Source organism: Ostrinia nubilalis, chromosome 26 (assembly GCF_963855985.1).
Source record: "Ostrinia nubilalis chromosome 26, ilOstNubi1.1, whole genome shotgun sequence".
Classification (NCBI taxonomy): domain Eukaryota; kingdom Metazoa; phylum Arthropoda; class Insecta; order Lepidoptera; family Crambidae; genus Ostrinia; species Ostrinia nubilalis.
The window spans coordinates 6,449,826-6,469,942 of record NC_087113.1 but is presented as its reverse complement, the minus strand read 5'-3'; the positions used below and the strand labels follow the sequence as shown (position 1 = coordinate 6,469,942).

Below are 20,117 nucleotides of genomic sequence, written 5' to 3'. Positions count from 1 at the left end.
GTCCTAAAATGTATTCTCGATTCCTAAATTTATTAATACCTACAGGCTTAAGTGCAGTCATCATCATTCAATGATTACCGATTTCTATACTTTTGTAAAGATTGTCAATGCTTCTAGATAGGCTAAAAATATAACCTTTAATTAAAATTTGAAACTAAACTTCTTCTTCTGTGATTTTGTCGTTTTAAGTTGGATGCAGTAAGTTCAACTGGGAGTTCATGATAAATGAGTAATTAAATTTTGTGTTACATCGCTGACAGTGCATTTTTGATAATAAGTTGATGCTTAATTAATGATTTAATTTAATTAAAACATGGCTGATAGGATGTTTGCCAATTATCACGAATCAAAGATATTATTATAGAAGTAAAAATTGTAAATAGAAGGCGACTCTATACCAATTAAGCAAAGGTTAAAGTTTAAGGTAATTATTGTTAGTTTGGTGCGATTTTTTCGCGCCTGAGTCATTGAATTAATGTTGATGAACTTTTTGTATAGAAGATTTGAAGTTGTAGAAGGACTAAGATTGTCATTTTTCCGCCAAAAACATAATGTGATTAAGTTATTAAAGTATCTTTGTATCTTATTATGTATAAGTAAGATTAATTTCAATAGTATAATACGCCAAATTAGTGTATTAACTGTCAAATTCAAATTCAAATTATTTATTTCTTGAAATATGGTACAGGTCTTAAATTACTACAATAAGTCCATCATATGTGTTTATGTTTTTTACTGTAGTTATGTACGACAATAATCCCTATAGCTGTTGTTACAAAACTAGCTCTATTTTTCTAACTACAGTACTTTTTTACAGGTTGTCAAGCGTCTGCCAACCCTAACGAACTCACATACAAGTGGTACGTGAACAATGATCAGATAGCTGGTGACAGCAGTGAGCTGGTAAGTTCTTTTTATTTTACGTCATCATTTCAGCCATTGGACGTCCACTGCTGAACATAGGCGTCCCCTAATGATTTCCATAATGACCGGTTGGTAGCGGCCTGCATCCAGCGCCTTCCTGATACCTTTATGAGGTCATCAGTCTAACTTTGTGGGTGTACGACCTACGACACGCTTTCCGGTACGTGGCCTACACCAGAACCTTGCTGCCCTATTATTGAGGTTATTCTTTAAAAATAGAGAAAAATATAAACTACAAACTGCACAAAATGGTACTTATGTGTCCGTAAATATATTTTACAGAAGTTAACTACCAAAACCTCTTTTTCTTAATTTTAATATTACACCGTTTATTCTTTATAGTTCGTTATAAATGCACATTATTTCCATTGTTAAAAACATTTGCCTAACGCTCATTTCCCGTATCCATAAAGTAGCTTACTTAACAATTCATTTAGCTCCACATAATTTTGTTAGCAGGATGCTCTGTAATAAAGACTCCCATATATTCCCTCCGTATTAATTTTACAGGCTGCATTTGCATGTACCAGAGAGCATTTCCTGCCGGAGGAGAATTTTCAAATTTCTTCTTGGCACACGGTACACCTGCAATATACATTTTTCATTAGGTGTGTTGAGGGGGTTTTCAAAACTGTACCACGTCTATCCTTTCGCCTGGCGAGGGTATATTTTGTTTGAAAAAAATTGAAACGCCTTTCATGAGTCTTGGTCGTGTAAGAATTTGAAATCGTGGCTTCAAAAAGTTGTATTGGTGTTGTACAACTGTAATACCTATTCAGAAGATTCGAGGGGTTATACTCCTGCTTGACTTGACTTAAGGTCCTATGTATGTCCCCTAGATGAGGCACAGGGCGTCCACAACAGTCCTCCATCGCGTTCGGTCTTGAGATTCGCGTTTGATCTCGCTCCAAGTCTTGCCGATTTTCTTCGCCTCGTCTGCTACAGTGCACCGCCAAGTTTGCTTGGGGCACCACGTGTCGTACGCGTCTGCAGTGGAGACTAAACGTCCTGATGATGATGATAATGATGATGATGATGATGATGATGCTGATGATAGGCTGGATATGAGAAAGTATTGCTACACATATGCGAAAACATGTAAATGGTGTGTAGTTTCTTAAGCAGTGGTTATTAATCTGTTATTGTTTCACTGTATGTTTTCCAAACAAAATAAAATAAAATATTTTTTTTTTACAGAAACTATCAAGTTTAAATTGGCTATTGAACTTTCACAGACTAGATACATACTTTGTATTCAAAAGAATGGTGTTTCAATATATAATTTTGTTATAGGTACTGAAGAACATATCCCGATCATACAACGAGGCTACAGTCAAGTGTGAAGTGCACAATATCATTGGAAAGAGTGCCGATACGAAGACCTTGGAAGTGGCATGTAAGTATTATTTTTTTAGCATTAGGAAGCATAGGTCAAATGCATGCAGGAAGATTCAATAAAGGCTACTGACAACGCCACTCTTGTGGCGGAGTTTTGGGCTGACACTGTGTCGGTTTGTTGTCGACACGAAAAGAAAAAGAAGCATTAGGAGTAGCAGAGCAGTCGCCTGACGAGCAAAAGGTCAGTTCCCATCTGAATCTGAGACAGATTTTTTAAAATTTTAAAATCATACTCTCCTATACACATAAGTAAAGTCTCTCTCTGTCAATGAGTCCACGTATTTTGAATACGGGACTATTCCCACCTCTCGTTCCCACCGCTGCAACTCCTATGTAGCCAGGATCTACAGCTTGACCGCCAATAAAACCCCAATTAGTGAAGGTCTATTAAAACGTATTATGTATAGTCATTGTCCTTCTTCTTCTTCTTTTCGTGTCGACAACATTAATTGTCCTTTAATTTATCGATTCATGTCTTCTCATCACTTCTCCGTATTGTGTCCATGTTCTCCCATCACTAGTGCTGAGCACTATAATGTCCGCTAATTTATCGATATTACCCCAAATTCACATGTCGATAAACCCGCATTACAGTCAGTGACTTAACGGACTTCCAAGGGATTAGTACCCCATTAGACCGGTGTTATGTTAATACAATGTCAACATGGACGGACATTAAAGCACTCTGTATTTGGATGCAAGTTTATGACCACGTTTCCTTCCCTCGAGTTTGTCTCTGTCAATATTATTAATGGATTTATTTTTTGCCATTTCATTCAAAAATTATTCATTTATTTTTTGCCATAAAGCTTTTAAAAGGAGCTATGATGTCTCAAATTCATTTTTTGATCCTAACATTTATTTGGGAGAGTAAATGTGGACTAGTGTTGAGAAAAAATATCATCTAGCTAGATAATACTTATGTCCAGGTCAAAGAGTGAATAAATTCATTATTTGATTAAACATTTTTGTATTTTATGATACTGATATAATTATAAGACAATAAAGATTGACATAAATTTAATGAGAAGCATGGTGTTGGTACCTTTATGTTAGTAGGGACGATTTTAAAGTTCTAGTCGATATAATTTTAAAGTTAGGCTCGTTGACTCTAGTTCTGGCTATCTGGACGTTAGTGCTCTTCAACCTCACAGTTTTCTAACTCTATGTTTCAATATTTTTGTCTCTAGATGGACCAACCTTCCTCGAGCGTCCCAAGAACGTGGAAGTGGAAGCTGGATCGCAAGCTACCCTCAGCTGTAAGGTTGATGGCCATCCTCCCCCGAAGGTGCTCTGGCTGCGGTATGAAAACGACCGGGTTATAGTAAGTATTTTTGGATTTACGGTTAATGTAATGGTGATCCAGTGCAGTGATTTTAACTCAAGCAGACCCGGGTTCTGATTTCCCAGTAAGGTCAAGTTGTTTTATTCAATTAATCCTCGTGGTATATTAATATGAGACAACTATGTTACCAAAACATTTAGGTTGAGTTACACCATATCTGTCGAACTCCTTACAAAAAACACCGGTTAAATTTTTAGGTAAGGTTAAAGTACCTAAGTTGATGCAAGTCACCTTAGAATCATACATTAAAATTATTTTTTTTGTACACAGAGAGTGGGCAAATCTCAAAACTTGACCATCACTGTGACAGCCCAGTCTGCAGGACAATACTGGTGTAAAGCCACCATCGATAACCAGCAAGACATTGAAGCACCCGCCATGATTTTTGTAAGAGGTAAGAAGTATATATAATAATAGTAAATAATCCTCGGATATTTTACACTGCGCCTTTTTAGCCCCGAAGTAAGCAAAATTTGAACTAAAATATACATAGGCTTCGATCAATGGATATCACTATCGTCATCATCACTTGTCATTTACTTTCCATTCTCGGGGGAGAACCATACTCTCTTATTCACCAGAGCAAAAAGAGGATGTGACCTACACTGAAGGCCTGATGTTCACATATTTCTCCCTTAGAAAGAAAGAAAGAAAGAAAGAAAGAAAGATACATTTATTACAATGGACATCACACAAATACAGACCTTAGATGCCTTATAACGTCTACGTGAAAAGGGTAGGTGATTTTATTCTACTCTGAGTGTTACACATCCCGCAGACTTTTGGGTCGGACTGTTAATCATTTATTTATTACAACGATTTGGTATCGGCGGATTCTTCATAGAAATTAGAAGACAACCAAACTATCGGTAGACTAAGACTAGGCGCAGACCATCGATTTTTAGTTGGCCGATAGTTGTGCCCGATTTTAAATTGTTTGAAGAATCGGCCAAATCAAATCGGTGTAATGTGCGCACTTTCATACATGCCCATACTGATCAACTGCCCAATTAAACTATCGGCCGGCGAAAAATCGATGGTCTGCGCCTATTCTAATATCTGCAGTCTGAAGAGTGTATTGGTTCCGGTAGAGTATCCGTAGATATACTCGTACCTATTCAATTTGTTCTTGGCACATCACTAGCAACAGTATCATAGCCAAAATCACCCTTATTACCGTGACATCTTTGACGTGAAGCTGAGTTCACTGGAATAGGGACCCCATGTCAACTCCCTAATGAGTTGTCGCGTACAACTGTACGTCTACATCGCAATATAATTTCAAGGTTTTCCGTCCTTTTTTATTTGTACCAAGGTTGTAGGAGTGAAAGAGACAGAAGCAGAAATACCGAAGTTAATGTAATATTCAAATGAGACGGTAAGAAAGTAAATTCAATTTTTACTTTGTTACTGTCTCATTGTTTTAATTTTATTTTTATTATAATGTTTTAAACTTTCATGGTCTAAAAATTCATGGAATAAGTACAAAAAATACCACTGCCCTGATTTAGAAAATTCTTTCACCAGTAGAAAGCCACATTAGGGTCTTATCAACTCGGAAATGGATCAACACCGTATCGCCTTTCGCGAGATGTCATCCCCTTTCTGTCAACTGTCAACCGCGAGGCGAGGCGTTTACCTTACGGTGCGGACAAGACGTGTGCTTTGCAGTACGGAGTTTCATACAAAGAATACTGACCGCCTCGAGTTGATACGGCCATGATCCCTTTTGCGGGTTGATAAGTGTGCTACGTTCTTCATTTTGATTGGCATCAGTCCATTCTATGACAAATGTAGACAAAGCCGCTGGCATAAGCTAGTTGCTAAACAAATGGGCTCCAAACTTGTCAGGAACTACAAAGCCGTTACGTCATCAAACTGGCATAACGACGGTAATATTTCGAAGTGATACAGGGTTATAAGTTTCCTTAGGTAGTCGCAAACTCCAGCTACGAATGACCTTCGAGCGACCACCTGACAGATAGGGGTGCCAAAAGGCTAAGTCCAAAATGTATTGCTTTTTTTAACTCAAAAAAAAAAGGAATTACAAGAAACAAAACTACAAAAGGTAAAAAAAAAAACAAAAAAACTTACGATTAAAAGATAAAAAAACAAAAACAAAATGGAGGTGGCTCAGCATGTGCTGCCAAGGACTACCTGCTCTAGACTGGTTTTATTCATACAATGGGTGGTAGGCGGTAGGTAGGTAGATCTTATTTCATCAAGACTGGATAGATAGGTACTTAACTTGCATTTATATCTTATCCTCTCTATTCCTAGTTATTTCGCAACAAAACTATAAAGAAATATAAGTAAATGACAAAATATCAGATTTTTTTTACATAATATGGGTGCGCAATAGGCGTGGAATTAAACTGCCTCCTAAATTGACATCTTTCGTGGAATTAAATCTACATGAAAAAAAGTCGGGGGCAAAAGCGAATAAAAAAAATATTTAAAATTGAATAAAAAAATAAACAAAAAATTGCAAATGGCAATAAAATTGTTACATTACACCAGAGATCAAATTTAATAATATTGATAAAAAAATATACTTTCACTTTGTGCCTTTTTAATGAGTTCCATCTTAGTTCCATTTTTAATCCCATTAAAGATAGAATTTATTTCTCTTTTTCTTTACATGAAATATAACCCTACATTTCTCAACTCCGAAAATATTTTGCAAGCTGGCGCCGCGTCAGCCCTGGAGACAACTCGTTAGGGAGTTGACATGGGACTTGGTATTCCGTCTATTCCAGCGAGTTCACCGGGGTTACCCCGAAAAACGTCATCCGAAGTTTCGAATGTTGCCATCCCTTTTGCTCAAAGCAAGATGCCCGCATGAGCGACAGTGACAGATAGACTTGAAACTACGTAAACACGTTTCGGAGTAGACCTGCAGTTTATTGGCTCGGATTATTTGTGCTATGTCAAAGATGGCATGTTCTAGACAGTTGCTTTTGCTATGGATATTGTTTGATTGTTATTTTAATAAAATGCCAGGAGACTAATTTTATTGACTACCGAGATTTCGTCGCTAAAATTTGTTAAAATCCACTTATGTAGTTTTTTTGTAGGGGTTCAAAAAGATATAGGTATAGATCGTTTCATCCACGAAGACGCGCCCCACCATTCTTCCGCTAATGTTTGAGTGTTATTGGTACACGCTATTATCTATAAGTGCACACGCACACTACAATAATATCGCTCGGATTGCTCGGATCAAACTCCCCGCACCCCGCGCTTCTCTCGACCATAAATTGGTCGGGTGCGTTTTCGTGGATGAAACGATCTATAGTCATTTCGATTTGGATTTATTTGTTTTCACTATTGTCTGTTTCTATTATCATTGTCTACCTATAGTTTAACATCATTGCTAGATAAAGGATTCTCTCTTGTTGCATAAATAGTGTAGACACTCTTAGATTTTGTTAAGTTACTGTATTCGTTTAACCAAAAGTTTTTTTCAGGGCCTCCAAAAATAACGTCAAACAGCACCCAATACGGAGTTGAAGGGGACAGCGTGAGGATAGAGTGCGTCTCCTTCTCAGTTCCAAAGCCAGACTACATCATGTGGACTTTTGAGGGTAGTGAGATCAATACCTTTCACAACCAAGTAAGTTTTGTTACTAAATGTTACCTAAATTTGCAGCGTCCCCTCAAAGTGACCGACAACCTCAAAAGGTTACGGGTCTATTCCCACCTCTCGTCACCACCGCTGCAACTCCTGTGTAGCCAGGATCTACAGCTTTACCTCCAATAAAAACCCAATCAGTGAAAGTCAATTTAGTCCCAGAGGAAAGTTAACTGTCATTGGACCCACAACGAAATTAATCAAAAAAACATAGGGGGAGTTCGAAGTCCTAATAAGGTAGCAGGAAGGCGCTGGATGTAGGTGGCTACCAACCGTCCAATCTGGAAATCATTGGAGGAGGCCTATGTACAGCAGTGGACGTGTGGCTGAAACAATGATGATAAGGACTTAAATTCCCCTAAAAGTAGCTATTTGTTGCCAATTCACAACTATTTGTAAACATAAACCTAGATTATAATCGTACTAAAAATCTTGATATCTTCTAGGAATACGCCTTCCTTGAAGAATCGTTGGCAGATCGTATGACCAAATCCACGTTGATCATAAGGAAGAGTGAATCGAGGCACTTCGGGTCATACAACTGCACTGTAACCAATCTATATGGGATGGACAGCATTGAGATAAAATTAGTGGCTGACAGTAAGTATGAGTTATTTTTATAGGTCAACCAAACGATCTTGATATTAATCTCACCCGGGACACAAGTCAAAGAAACCTAGAAAATCTTTCTTTCACCAGTCAAATATTAATTATAAATGAAAAGGGACACAGTCTACATCTTTATAAGACAAATTATCTTAGGAACAAGCCCCTTTTTCACTGTCGATGAGAAATCTCTCTGAATTAAGGAACTAGTCTCTCTCTTTTTTATTGACAGAATATATTTTATCTGAACTAAGGAACTGTGAATAAAGATCCCTTGCTAGCAATAAGACTGGCTAAATTGTCGATTTATAATTCATTGTTTTTTGTACGTAGCTGTTAGATCTGGAGTAACTTACCCTCAAGAGACCATCAATCTATTTATGAAGTTACAGCTGATATTTTTTTCCAGAAACCAACTCCCTAATCCTCATAGTCTCTGGAGGCGCCTCAGCAGCGATCCTAGTCCTCATCATCATGTTGATGATCATGCTATGCCACCGGAAGACTAAGAAGTCAGACCCTTCGGTGAAGAAGCCTGATATCACGGATATTGGGAAAAACTGTGCTGACCAGTACAAGGATAGCGATAGGAGTTCTAATATTAGTGATCTGAAGCTGGAACTGAGGCAGGTGGAAGGCAGCTGTGACATAGTAAGTATAGTTAATTCGTTAACTACGAGTATGTTTTATATTGGCATATTCCCGGTTTGGTTGAAATTGGATACAGAAGTATTTTTAGGAAATTAATCATTTATTTTCATTCTTATAACTTTTGTACCTCTTGTTATTGTCAATTTTATCAATATTAGCAAAATATCAGTATCTTATCAAAATAATACATTAATGTGGATGGAGTTAACTAAATACAACTACTTATTGAGCTTGTCATGTCTCGTGATTTTTTTCTCCTACTAGCATTTCGAGACAAACATTTGGCAAGTGCTGAGAATACATACTGCAACTAACTCAGTCACCTGTATAATGGTGTCCCCTCCTTTTTAGGACAACTCAAACGCCGGTTCTGAAACCGACCTGCACCCAACCCTGCATCTGACGTCAAACATGGGCCTTCCCCTGGCGGGACCAGTTCCTCTGCCTGAGGGTTACGACAACCAGCTGATGAAGCAGTACCAGAGATACAGCGGGGACTTCAATCAGCCGATAAATAATCTTCATTTTAAGGTGAGTTTTGTGTCTTTTTTAGGGTTCCGTAGTCCTGACAAGGAACCCTTATAGTTTCGATATGTCTGTCTGTCTGTATTTGACACAAAAAGTTAGAAAATTAATTTATATTTTTAAACAACTTAGACATGTCACTTATGGCAAAACCTTAAAGCAGGTCTATTTATCTCTATGTCAATCAATTATGTCATACTGTGTTGCAATCTGGGGGGGGAGCGGCAAAAAGTCACCTTTTTAAAAATTGAAAGGGCGCAGCGGTTAATTCTAAAAATATGTCTTTTTAAACCAATCCTATACCCAACTTCAACATTGTATGCCGATAGTGAAGTTCTAACTATCCGTCAATTATATATATTAAATACTATACTTATGCAACATAGAGATACTAAATATATACAGGACCAAGAAGCTGCTGTCAGACGAAGATATAAAAAAGTATGCCATACAGAAACTTTTAACTCTTCTTTTGCTGATAGATTCTTTTGTACGCAAGGACCAAAACTGTACGATAAAATTAATGCTTCGTTGAACATTTACCCTAAAAACAAGCACGAATGTAAAGAAATCTTATTTAGATGGTTAAGTAAGTTATCTTACCAAGAGACAGAGGATATCTTTATAAAGAGACTGTAACATTAAAATATGTACATGATTGTCGTACTTATACCTAAGTATTTTTAAGTAAGCCACGGGTATTACTATACCTTAAGACATGTCTGGGGGTGGAGACCTGGTGGTCTGTAACACAAGTATTTTTTACTTACCATAGATCACCAGTCTCCACAAACAGGTTACATATACATATTTGGTTATACCTAATCGTAAGCATGTTACATTGTATCTTGTTTGTGGTGAGAAATAAATTCCATTTTTATTTTATTTTATTTTTATTTTTTTGTCTGTCTGTCTGTCCAAGGTTTTGCTTGGAAACAGTTGGCACTAGAGAGCTGTAATTTTTTGTTACAATAACCCTGAGTTGCACCATCTTACATTAACTTTAACAAACGTCAAAAGTCTCTCATACTCCATATACAAACACTGGTTATTTTCAAGATGGTGCAACTAACGCCCGTATTCACAAACATTACTATGAGGTCTCACAGTGCGTGTGAACGCACAGGGTGTCAACGAACCAATCACAGAGCTCTATTCAACGCTGTACGTTCGATTTGCTGCTTCACTTAAGCAAGCATTGTTTGTGAATGCGGGCGTTAGCCAAAGTTACACAGTGGACAGGGACACCCTAGTCAATTGACATGCTTTTCTTGAGCTGTTATTCCAGAAAAAGTAGTATAGATCGCGCAAAGAAAGTTGAGGCCTTCAACATAAGGAACGATTTGTATCTGTATACGCTGTCTGCCCTGACGTTTTGCGTAGTCAGACTGACTAGTACTTTCTATCTCGTTTCCAGATATTTAACAGAAGCGAGGTAGATGTGTGATGTGTTGTTTTTGTTCTGTATAATATTACATCAGTGTGAGTAAGTTTTCGCCTCAACTTTCGTTGAGCGACCTATATTTTACTTTAAATTTTAATGATAAATATTTTTTCTTAGAATTATGTCTGTGTGTACCTTAATACCTTTCCTAAAAACTAAAAATTTAAATTGGTTTTAGAGAGAACTTTTGAACTGTTAAGCAAACTCTATTATTTTGTATGGAAAATTTTTCTAATGAAAATTTTAAGCAGAACATCTAACAAAAACATTTTTTAACTTTGTTTCAGTTCTAATTTTTCTATTGTGATTGCCTTTATAATAAGAAAAGTTCTAAACAAAAAACTTGAACTTATTTCAACAAAACCGACCAATTTTTCAAAGTTGTGCACAAAGCACAGTTATCTAAATAAAGGTGCATTCACACTAAAAGCGCTCACGTGTAATTATTTTCCATCGAACGTTCACGGGCTGTGAACATTATAAAGTACCACTAACTTCAATTTGAATATTATTTCCAATTGCTTTTGCCGCTGAAAATGCATGATACGTTAACGTGCATCGGAACTTGGTGATAATGAAATTTACATGTACTTGTATGTTCTATTTGCTATTGTTGTGATAATTTATTTTACAAAATTACAAAATGAAAAGTTTTACTTTATGATTAGCTGGCTTAGTCAAATTGCAGTTTGAAAAAGTCTGTGGCAAAATTATCCCATTAACTTAGTTAATAGTCCGTGATAACCATTTAATGAAGTATTTCAATGTCGTCCTAGTCATCTTTCTACCATCTGCTATTATCTTTATTAAAAAAATCAATTAAAAACGAACAGAAAATGTTACAACGGCTTTTTGGAGAAAAAGGTATCTTCCAGAAAACCTAAGGAGAGGCAAATAACCGTTGTAAGGTACATACAGTCAGCGTCAAATAGTTCGTGACATCCAAAGTAGCCAAAAAGTTCGCAACACGTCTTTGTTACAATTGGAATATGGTATGTTGCCACTGGCCACTTTGAGTGTGAACTATTTGACGCAGATTTTACTTGATTGCAACCGAGTAAGTTTAAAAAACGTCAATTTCATTTACGTTGCTCGTTTGCGTGCTCCTAGTGGATATGCGCCTTTACTAGTGTAATCTCAAGAGAAATACTGATGTATGCATTGCATTTTTCCCATCTTCGAGCCTTCTTGTGAAAATACAGTTATCTTTGAGATTTATGAGCTAAGTGTTTCTTTTGGCTTGAATTTTCTATGTAAAGGTTCTTCTAAAGTTAAGAGGAGTGACAGGATTTGTAAAATAAAACTAAAAAATAAATAAAATAAAATTGGAGGCAACTAGGTACCTATTTGGTTGAGGTGATATATTATAACTCTAAGTTTAAGGTTCTAAATTAATTTATTGGAATTAGTTCTTAAATAATAATAATAACACTAAACCGTAACCTAATAAAGATCAGATTAATCTTATTGATTTATCAATATTGGGTTATTCAGTTCCGATTTTTACCACTTGACGTTTAATCGTTTCACTATAGTTTTCGAGATTGACCCAATCTATGTGTCACACACAGTCGATGTAGGCACAATAGGTCTTTAATGAAGAAAGAAATAAATAAAAGAAAGAAAATGTGTTTGTTCCAACTGATGAGTGTCTACTAAAGTTAGATTTTTATTTTATGTAAAAAAAATACTTGAGCTCGTCAAAGATCCTTTGTTACAGATAGGACAGCTAACTAAAACTACAAGGGTTTCATTTGATATCACAACTACTAGCTGTGCCCGCGACTTCGTACACGTGAAAATTGTTTGAATATAATAATTTTGTTAGATAAGCCCGTATTCACAAACGATACTTGCTTAAGTGAAGCAGCAAATCGAACGCACAGCGTTGAATAGAGCTTTGTGATTGGTTCGTGTGTCACCCTCTGCGTCCACGTGCACTGTGAGACCTCATAGTAATGTTTGTAAATACGGGCGTTAGTTTAGTCAGCAATAGATAGAGTGATTCGAGAGGAAGGTTTATGCCTAGAATACATAGCACCCGTGCGAATCCGGGGCGGACAATAAATAGACAATCAAATACAAAAAGATTAACCGCCTCTGTGGTCTAGTGGTAAGACCACCTGCTTCAGACGCAGAGGTCCCGGGTTCGATTCCCAGTGGGGGCACATTTTTCTGTTCGGTTTGGTTGGTGGTAGGGCTTGTTCTAAGTCCGCCTGGCTAGCTACCACCATCTTACCTAAGTCTGTCGCCATAACAACAATGTTAACAGCATTGTTGTGTTCCGGCAGTTAGAGGTAAGATAGCTGGTTCCTCCGTGGTTGAGGATTCCGGGTGAAGCTCGCTTCCACCTTCAGCCTGATCGTTACTTACCATCAGGTGAGATACAGGCCAAGAGCTTCCTCGTTGAGGATAAAAAAAGAAGATATTTTCAATTCGGACTCGTAGTTCCTTCGATAAGGGTATTAAACCAAACATACAAACTCTTCAGCTTTGTTATAGAGGTATTCGTTAGTAGGCATAGTTACTCGTAGACACAGAATAAATAAACCTAGATTATTAACTTCTTTCTTTGGAGATCCTTCGATGACATGAATAATGTATTTCGTTGTTATCGTTCAATTCAATTATCGTTTTGTTCGATCACTAAAATACTTTTTTCAACAATTTAGCAGTAGTATTTTTTGCAGACATATCTTCAGACCTAATTTTCTTTGGAGGTCATAACTGTAGTATTTGATATCTTTTTATATTATTAAAGTAACTTGAAAAAATTGAACTGCCTAATGTTTTAAAAATATTTGGATCGCGACCTTTAACGCCAGAAAAAAATTAATAACTAAGAAATTCAAGCTCCTTCATCTTTAATACTTGGTGGGATCAATTATTGTTGTTATACCTAGACTTAGTGCACTCGAAAGCGCATGTCATTCGATCAGCTCATTTGTCAAGACTTCCTACAAGTTACTCCAAGCATGGGTATTTTCGCACAAACTCTATGGTTACCCAGTATGTACCATCATGTACCATAAAACTTAACTAAGTAGACTGGACGGTGCAGTATACGATGTCCAAGATTTTTTCAATTGACTAGCGGTATCCTATCCTTTAGCATCATCATCATCTCAGCCATAAGACGTCCACTGCTGAACATAGGTCTCCCCCAATGCTTTCCATGTTGCCCGGTTGTTAGCGGCCTGCGTCCAGCGTGCTTTAGCATGTGTAAGGGTAATTTAAAATTTAAGGTAACCTCTATAACCCCTATTCTATTCCTCTCTAGGCTCAAGGACAGAGCAACGGCTACGTCCCTTACGTGGACTACAGCCGGGACTACGCCCCTCCAATGCCCTCCAGTGACTCGCTCACTGGGTCACTGTCGAGGAGCACTGATGGGTCTACGTACCCAAGTCACTGTGGATCTCTGCACAGGCAGACTAGCTGTGGCAGACTGGCAGGGGTTGGACCTGATGGTAAGTAAATAGTGCTAATTTATGCCCGTATTCATAAACATTACTACACAGTGCGCGTGGACGAACAGGGTCACACATGAACCGTATACGGTTGTCAGTCATCATCAGGTCATTTAGTTTCCACTGCAGGAACACGACTGTCTCCAACGAAGCCACTGGGTTATTGTGAATTTGCCATAAACTCGATTCGTCACACTTTTGTAACTTCTATACATTGAAGGTAAATTCGTCATAAAAATGATACAGTAAGTAGATGTCAATACTTCATAATAATTTGCTAGAAAATAATTTTAAGTGTGACGAATTTACTCATGATAATATTTTCGTGATAAATCGACTTTGTGGCAAATTGATAATAATACAAGCCATTTCCCTAGGTGTTAGTGTGTGACCTTGAGTGGACTGCAAATTCTAAAGGCTTTACGTAAATTATCGCTGCAAAACAGGCTATGGAGAAATATAAATTACAAGCACAATCAATTAAGAGCAAATGGTATGGAAAGGTCTTACTTAGGTTTTACTGCGGTTTCTCCTGGTCGTAGGCTGTGACTGATGCACTGTGAGTGTGATACTGTTCAGCTCAGACACTAAGTCAAACGGAGGATTTGACCTACACTCTCCACGCTGGCCAGACGGGTTGTCCAGGCCTGATGTTTGCATATTTCTTTCTTAGTCACCTTGTACGACTTTCACGGGAAGAGGGGGGTGGTGCTATTTATATTAAGCCGGAACTGTCTAGCCAGCGTGGGGGGTGTAGGTCAAATCCTTCATTTGCCTCTGATAAAATATTAGAGAGGGTCGTGCTCCTGCAATGGATAATAAAAACAGCTAGGGACTGGAATTCGCTGCCGGCTGCTGTCTTTCCCGAAGACTATATTCTGGGCCTTTTCAAGGCGAGAGTGAATAGGCACTTACAGGGCAGATATGTACCATCCTAGACTGCATCCCACTTAACACCATGTACGATTGTGGTCAAATACCTGCCTTGTTTTGCATAAAAAAAACTTGATGGTGATGATATTTAAACTTACTTTTCTTGATCATGGTTTTTGTACTCATCAAATTATTTTTTATCTAGTCATACCAATGACCAACCCTGGAGTGGCGTTCACTGGTGGCGTTGACGTCAGATACGCAGCTACCTACGGAAACCCGTACTTGAGAGGGAGCGGCCCTATGTGTAAGTAAAATATGATAAACCTTTACTTATCTTAGATTTAAACTACGCTATTACGTCTTAAGGACATAGCACATTTATCAACCCGGAAAGGGATCGTAAAACCGTATCAACTCGAGGTATTCTTTGTATGAAACTCCATACTGCAACGTACACTTATCCGCACCTTAACGTAAACGCCTCGCCTCGCGGTTGACAGCGCACGAAAAGCGATGACAGCTCGCAAAAGGCGATACGGTGTTGATCCCTTTCCAAGTTGATAAGTCTACTATGAGCTTTGAAATGAGAGCAATAGGACACAAACTCGTCATTTACTATGGTAGCACATGAGTTAGTTCGGTACTGATACGTACGGGCCAGAACGAAGTGTGGGCAGGTCTTCCAGGACGTAACCACGATCTGGTAAAGGGTAACACCTGAATATGGACCGGTCGTTGTGGAAACCCTTGGGAGAGGCCTTTGTTCAGCAGTGAAAAGAACGAGTTTTTTCTCACTGTTTTTTCTGTTACTTCTGAGCAACTTATACTCGTATTATTATCTTTAGTAATTTTGATTATGAACTTAATTTTGAATGTATTTTAATCCTATGATCCTTACTTTCTATCCGGGACTATTCCTACCGCTGCAACTCCTGTGTAGCCAGGATCTACAGCTTGACCGCCATAAAAACCCAACCAATGTAGGTCAAGTTTTTCCAGGGGGAAACTGTCATTGGACCCCCAACGATATTAAGCAATAATGATCCTTACTTGGCAACTCATCATTTTCCATGACTATTCTACACAGTCACTACCATCATAGTTATCGTGTATAAAACCATCGTATTTAGTGAACCAACTACATAGAACTGGAAAGTTAATTACAGATATCGACGGGTCCCAAGAACAAAGTCGTATCTTCAAAGTTGTCTAATTGCAGTAGGAAGCATTAAAGTTACGCATGTGAATTACGTATCAGAACATCATAATTTGAAGTAAATTATAGTAAAAAGTATTTGTTTCCTTTGTTCACTTGTTTTTGCTGTGTAGTGTTTTGTTTTAAATATGTATTTTATTTAAAATGGATTCTTATGTAACAGTAAGACTTTGTTTTCTGGAATAAACTCAGACTTAACTACATATGCGACTTTGTTTTATGGAATCTTTATAGTCACAAAAAGTAGTATGTGTACAAGAGACTATGTACATCGATATTGGCTCAATACCAAAGTCGTATGTGTTAAATCTAGGTACCGTTATCGTATCTAAATGTAGATGGTAAAAGGAAAACTATTTTAGACAATCATTTTTAAGGTTCCGTAGCCAAATGGCAAAAAACGGAACCCTTATAGATTCGTCATGTCTGTCTGTCTGTCCGTCTGTCCGTCCGTATGTCACAGCCTTTTTTTTCCGAAACTATAAGAGCTTTACTGTTGAAACATGGTAGGTAGATGTATTCTGTGAACCGCATTAAGATTTTGATGCAAAAATAAAAAAATAATAATAAATATTGGGGGCTCCCCATAGTCCCCATACTTAGAACGGAAACTCAAAATTTTTTTTTATCAAACACATACGTGTGGGGTGGTATCTATGGATAGGTCTTCAAAAATGTTATCGAGGTTTCTAAAATATTTTTTTTTCTAAACCGAATAGCTTGCGTGACAGACGCTTCCAAAGTGGAAAAAAGTTGATCCGTGGTAAATATATCGACAAATAACATTCGGTAGAAATAAAATTATGTTTTTCATCCCTAAAAATCCCTTATAAAATGTTAAACAAAACAAAAAGTTTCTAGTATCAAAATAAATTTGTTCTTTTACGTTTAAACATTAAGAACCCCGTCTTTGGGCCTGTTTTCCATACAAATAGCGTTAGTCTAAAATAATTAATGAACTTCATAAAACTATTTACTTATTTACAATCAAATATTAAAAATGAATGTTCGTACAGGCTTTGTAACAACATTCATTTTTTATGTCTGACTGAAACTAAATAAATAGTTTAATGAAGTTCAACATAATCACATTATAACGTCATCACTAAACCTTATAACAACGAAATTATTATCTAGTAGTAGTTTTTTTTAATTGTATTTTAATCATTGCTTATAATCACTAATTTATTAACCTCTGCTTATTTATTTTACTCCACTAATTTGTTAGGTAATCAACAATTACGTATTTATTTACCTGTTTCTTTTATAAAAAAAAGTTAATTAGTGTATTATATACTCATCAATTTCACTACTCAAGTCGTCATCATTTGCATTGCTAGATTTGTAGGGTAAAGATCTAAAAAATACTGCATTAGTAGCATTTATAACACCCGTTTTGCACATGCTATCTAGATCATTATATTTATCTTTTGTTAATTTGAGTGGTGAAGAGTAAGCACGTTCCAAGACAGGTATTAAAGATGAGTTTCTTGTATTGTTCCGTATAACTAAGCATTCGTAAGATTCTTCATTTAAAGCATACTTAAAGTACAATTTATTTGGTTCAGATTTATCAACTAAAACTTCTTTAATTTTAGTCCACAATATGATCTTTTGTTTTATTAATTTTTTGTTCCATACTTTGTCATTCACATGAGTTTTAAAGTTAAAGAAGTTTTCCTGCACCATATCTTTGACTAAATATGGTTCACCATCTGTTTTTGCCCATCGTACAAGCAGGCGCCATTCATCGGGAGTATAAATTGTTTTGGAGTGAGACGAGCGCTCTATGAGGGCGTGGGTTTCTGACGGTAACGGGGAGCTAGTATGGATGTCTCGTGTGTATGTAGATTCTGTATTATAGTCAAATATTAACCAATGTAAGTTCTAAATTGTATTACCTTACTTTAAGCGCTATCCTATTACCAGTAAAAAAATTTTTTTAATTGTGTTTAATGCTGTTTTTTGTTTAGAACAAAGTCTCATGTAAACGTTTTTACAAAGAACAAAATCGTATTATCACATACGACTATATTTTTTTGTTAAATTTACGTTGAACAACATCGTATGTGCACATGCGTTTAAAAGTTTTAGGATAATTTTGGCTGAACAACAACCTAAGTGAAAATAAGAAGGTAAATTTATTTTTTATCGAAACGAGTTGTTCTTTTGTGGATTTTCTTAAGAATTAAATTACTACTTCAAATAATACAGAAACACATTTTTTTCAGTTATCGTAGAACAAAATATTTTAGTCACATACGTCGGCAATTTTAATGTGTGTCGTATTTTTCTTGCAATATTAAACAAAATGTAAAAACACCTAGCCTATCTTTAAAAAGCGTCTGACTTGAAAATATTATACAAGTACTTACCCAGATTATTATTTGCTTTATTGTTATTTTCGTTTGAAGTAGTATCACAACAATCATTTTTATCCATTTGTAGCGGTAAATCTAAAATTATTTTCTTTCTTGATGATGCAGACATCGTAAAACATATACTGTGACACTGAATTTACACGTTTTATCATTAATATGACTCAGAATAAAGAAATAGTTTTAACCTCCAAAATCGACCGTCACTGCGGAGTACAAACTCGTGTCTGATGTTACGAGATTGTTCGTCGGAATATATTTCAGATAAGGTGATGTTCAATTAGTTATTTCCTAAAGTAAAAATGATATTTAAAAAATAATTACACATATATATAGCTACTGTGATACTTATTACATTTGATCAAAAAACTATAATTCGTCTTATAGTAATATACGTGTTCGTTCTACGGACCCGTCGATATATAATATTAGTAGGTAGGACGCTAAAACTGCATAATTTTAAATTAATCATAATATTCAACACTTGCTCAGTGATTCAACAAGCGGCCGCCCGCGACTTCGTATGCGTGAATTCCGTTAAAATTTCGTAAAATTCTATTATATCCTTCATATTATTTCATATCCTTAAATAAATAGTTAAATAAAATCCGTTCTTGGCAGATGTCAACACTCTATAAGGAACCTACCTGCCAAATTTTAAGTTTGTAGGTGTCAGTATCGGCACCAACACCTTATTTTTTTCGTTATCAAAATGGTAATTATTATTTAACAAATTTAGGTATTCAGTTTGGCAATTTGGCATTCAGTCAAGTACTTCAGTATTTAAAAAAACATTTTATACAAATAATAGGTATATGGCTTTTAAATCATGTTTGCCAGGGGGGACAACAGTCCTCAAATCATTGATTAAAAATCTAGTCCTGTTGTCTCCCCTAGCCAGGGGGGACAACAGGATTTCGAAATCCTGTTGGCTCCCCCAGGGGGGCCAACCAGGGGGGACAACAGGACTGCACCATTTGGTTTTATTTGTAGTACAAATTGCCAGTTTCTATTGTCGCTAACAATACCTTTCGCGATGATTAATTTAATACTTTTTTCAGCGTACATACAACAAGCAAATACAAACCCTACGTCCAAACCAGCCCCTCCACCTTATTACTCTATAAGGAACTCCAGTCTTCACCTGTCAGGGATGGTGGAAGGTAAGTCTTTATTATACATTTTGGGGCAAGAGTAAATTCGTCACAAAGTCGATTCGTCACACTCTCATAAATTTCATACATTAATTTAAAGTAAGTTAGTCATAAGTTTTTAAACATGAAAAGTAAATAATTCGTTGTAGGCGAGAATAAGTATCAAATTTTTACCGCAAAAAATATGAAATGTGACGAATTTAGACATACGTGACGAGTCGACTTTGTGGCAAATTGACAATAACTAACCGACTTAAAACGTAGTTTCATATTGTGCTATAGAGGGATACAGCTTTTAGAAATCACAAAATAGCTTTTAGAAATTTCAATGATGGGTAGTTTTAACATAATGTAGTAGTTTTAAGCCGATTTGTGAACTTATGGTCTGATGATCACAAAATTTGATTTTAACTTCGATGGGAATTTGCTATACTGTTAATGAATAGTTAATTAAGCAAGTTATTAATCCTAGTAGGTATGTCCCTAGGTAGTTGAC

At 36.5% G+C, this 20,117-nt stretch overlaps 1 protein-coding gene across 1 annotated transcript in view; it reads left to right on the top strand.

Annotated features, from left to right (window-relative positions):
* The window catches only part of LOC135084374 (irregular chiasm C-roughest protein-like), a 55,695-nt gene that overhangs the window by 33,968 nt on the left and 1,610 nt on the right, over positions 1-20,117 (top strand). Inside the window, exons 7-17 of the mRNA XM_063979149.1 lie at positions 818-903; positions 2,218-2,320; positions 3,513-3,646; positions 3,938-4,061; positions 7,138-7,283; positions 7,748-7,901; positions 8,317-8,558; positions 8,910-9,089; positions 13,808-13,997; positions 15,076-15,177; positions 19,529-19,630. Of these exons, the coding sequence (XP_063835219.1) occupies positions 818-903; positions 2,218-2,320; positions 3,513-3,646; positions 3,938-4,061; positions 7,138-7,283; positions 7,748-7,901; positions 8,317-8,558; positions 8,910-9,089; positions 13,808-13,997; positions 15,076-15,177; positions 19,529-19,630 (1,563 nt within the window). The remainder of the gene's footprint in view (positions 1-817; positions 904-2,217; positions 2,321-3,512; positions 3,647-3,937; positions 4,062-7,137; positions 7,284-7,747; positions 7,902-8,316; positions 8,559-8,909; positions 9,090-13,807; positions 13,998-15,075; positions 15,178-19,528; positions 19,631-20,117) is intronic.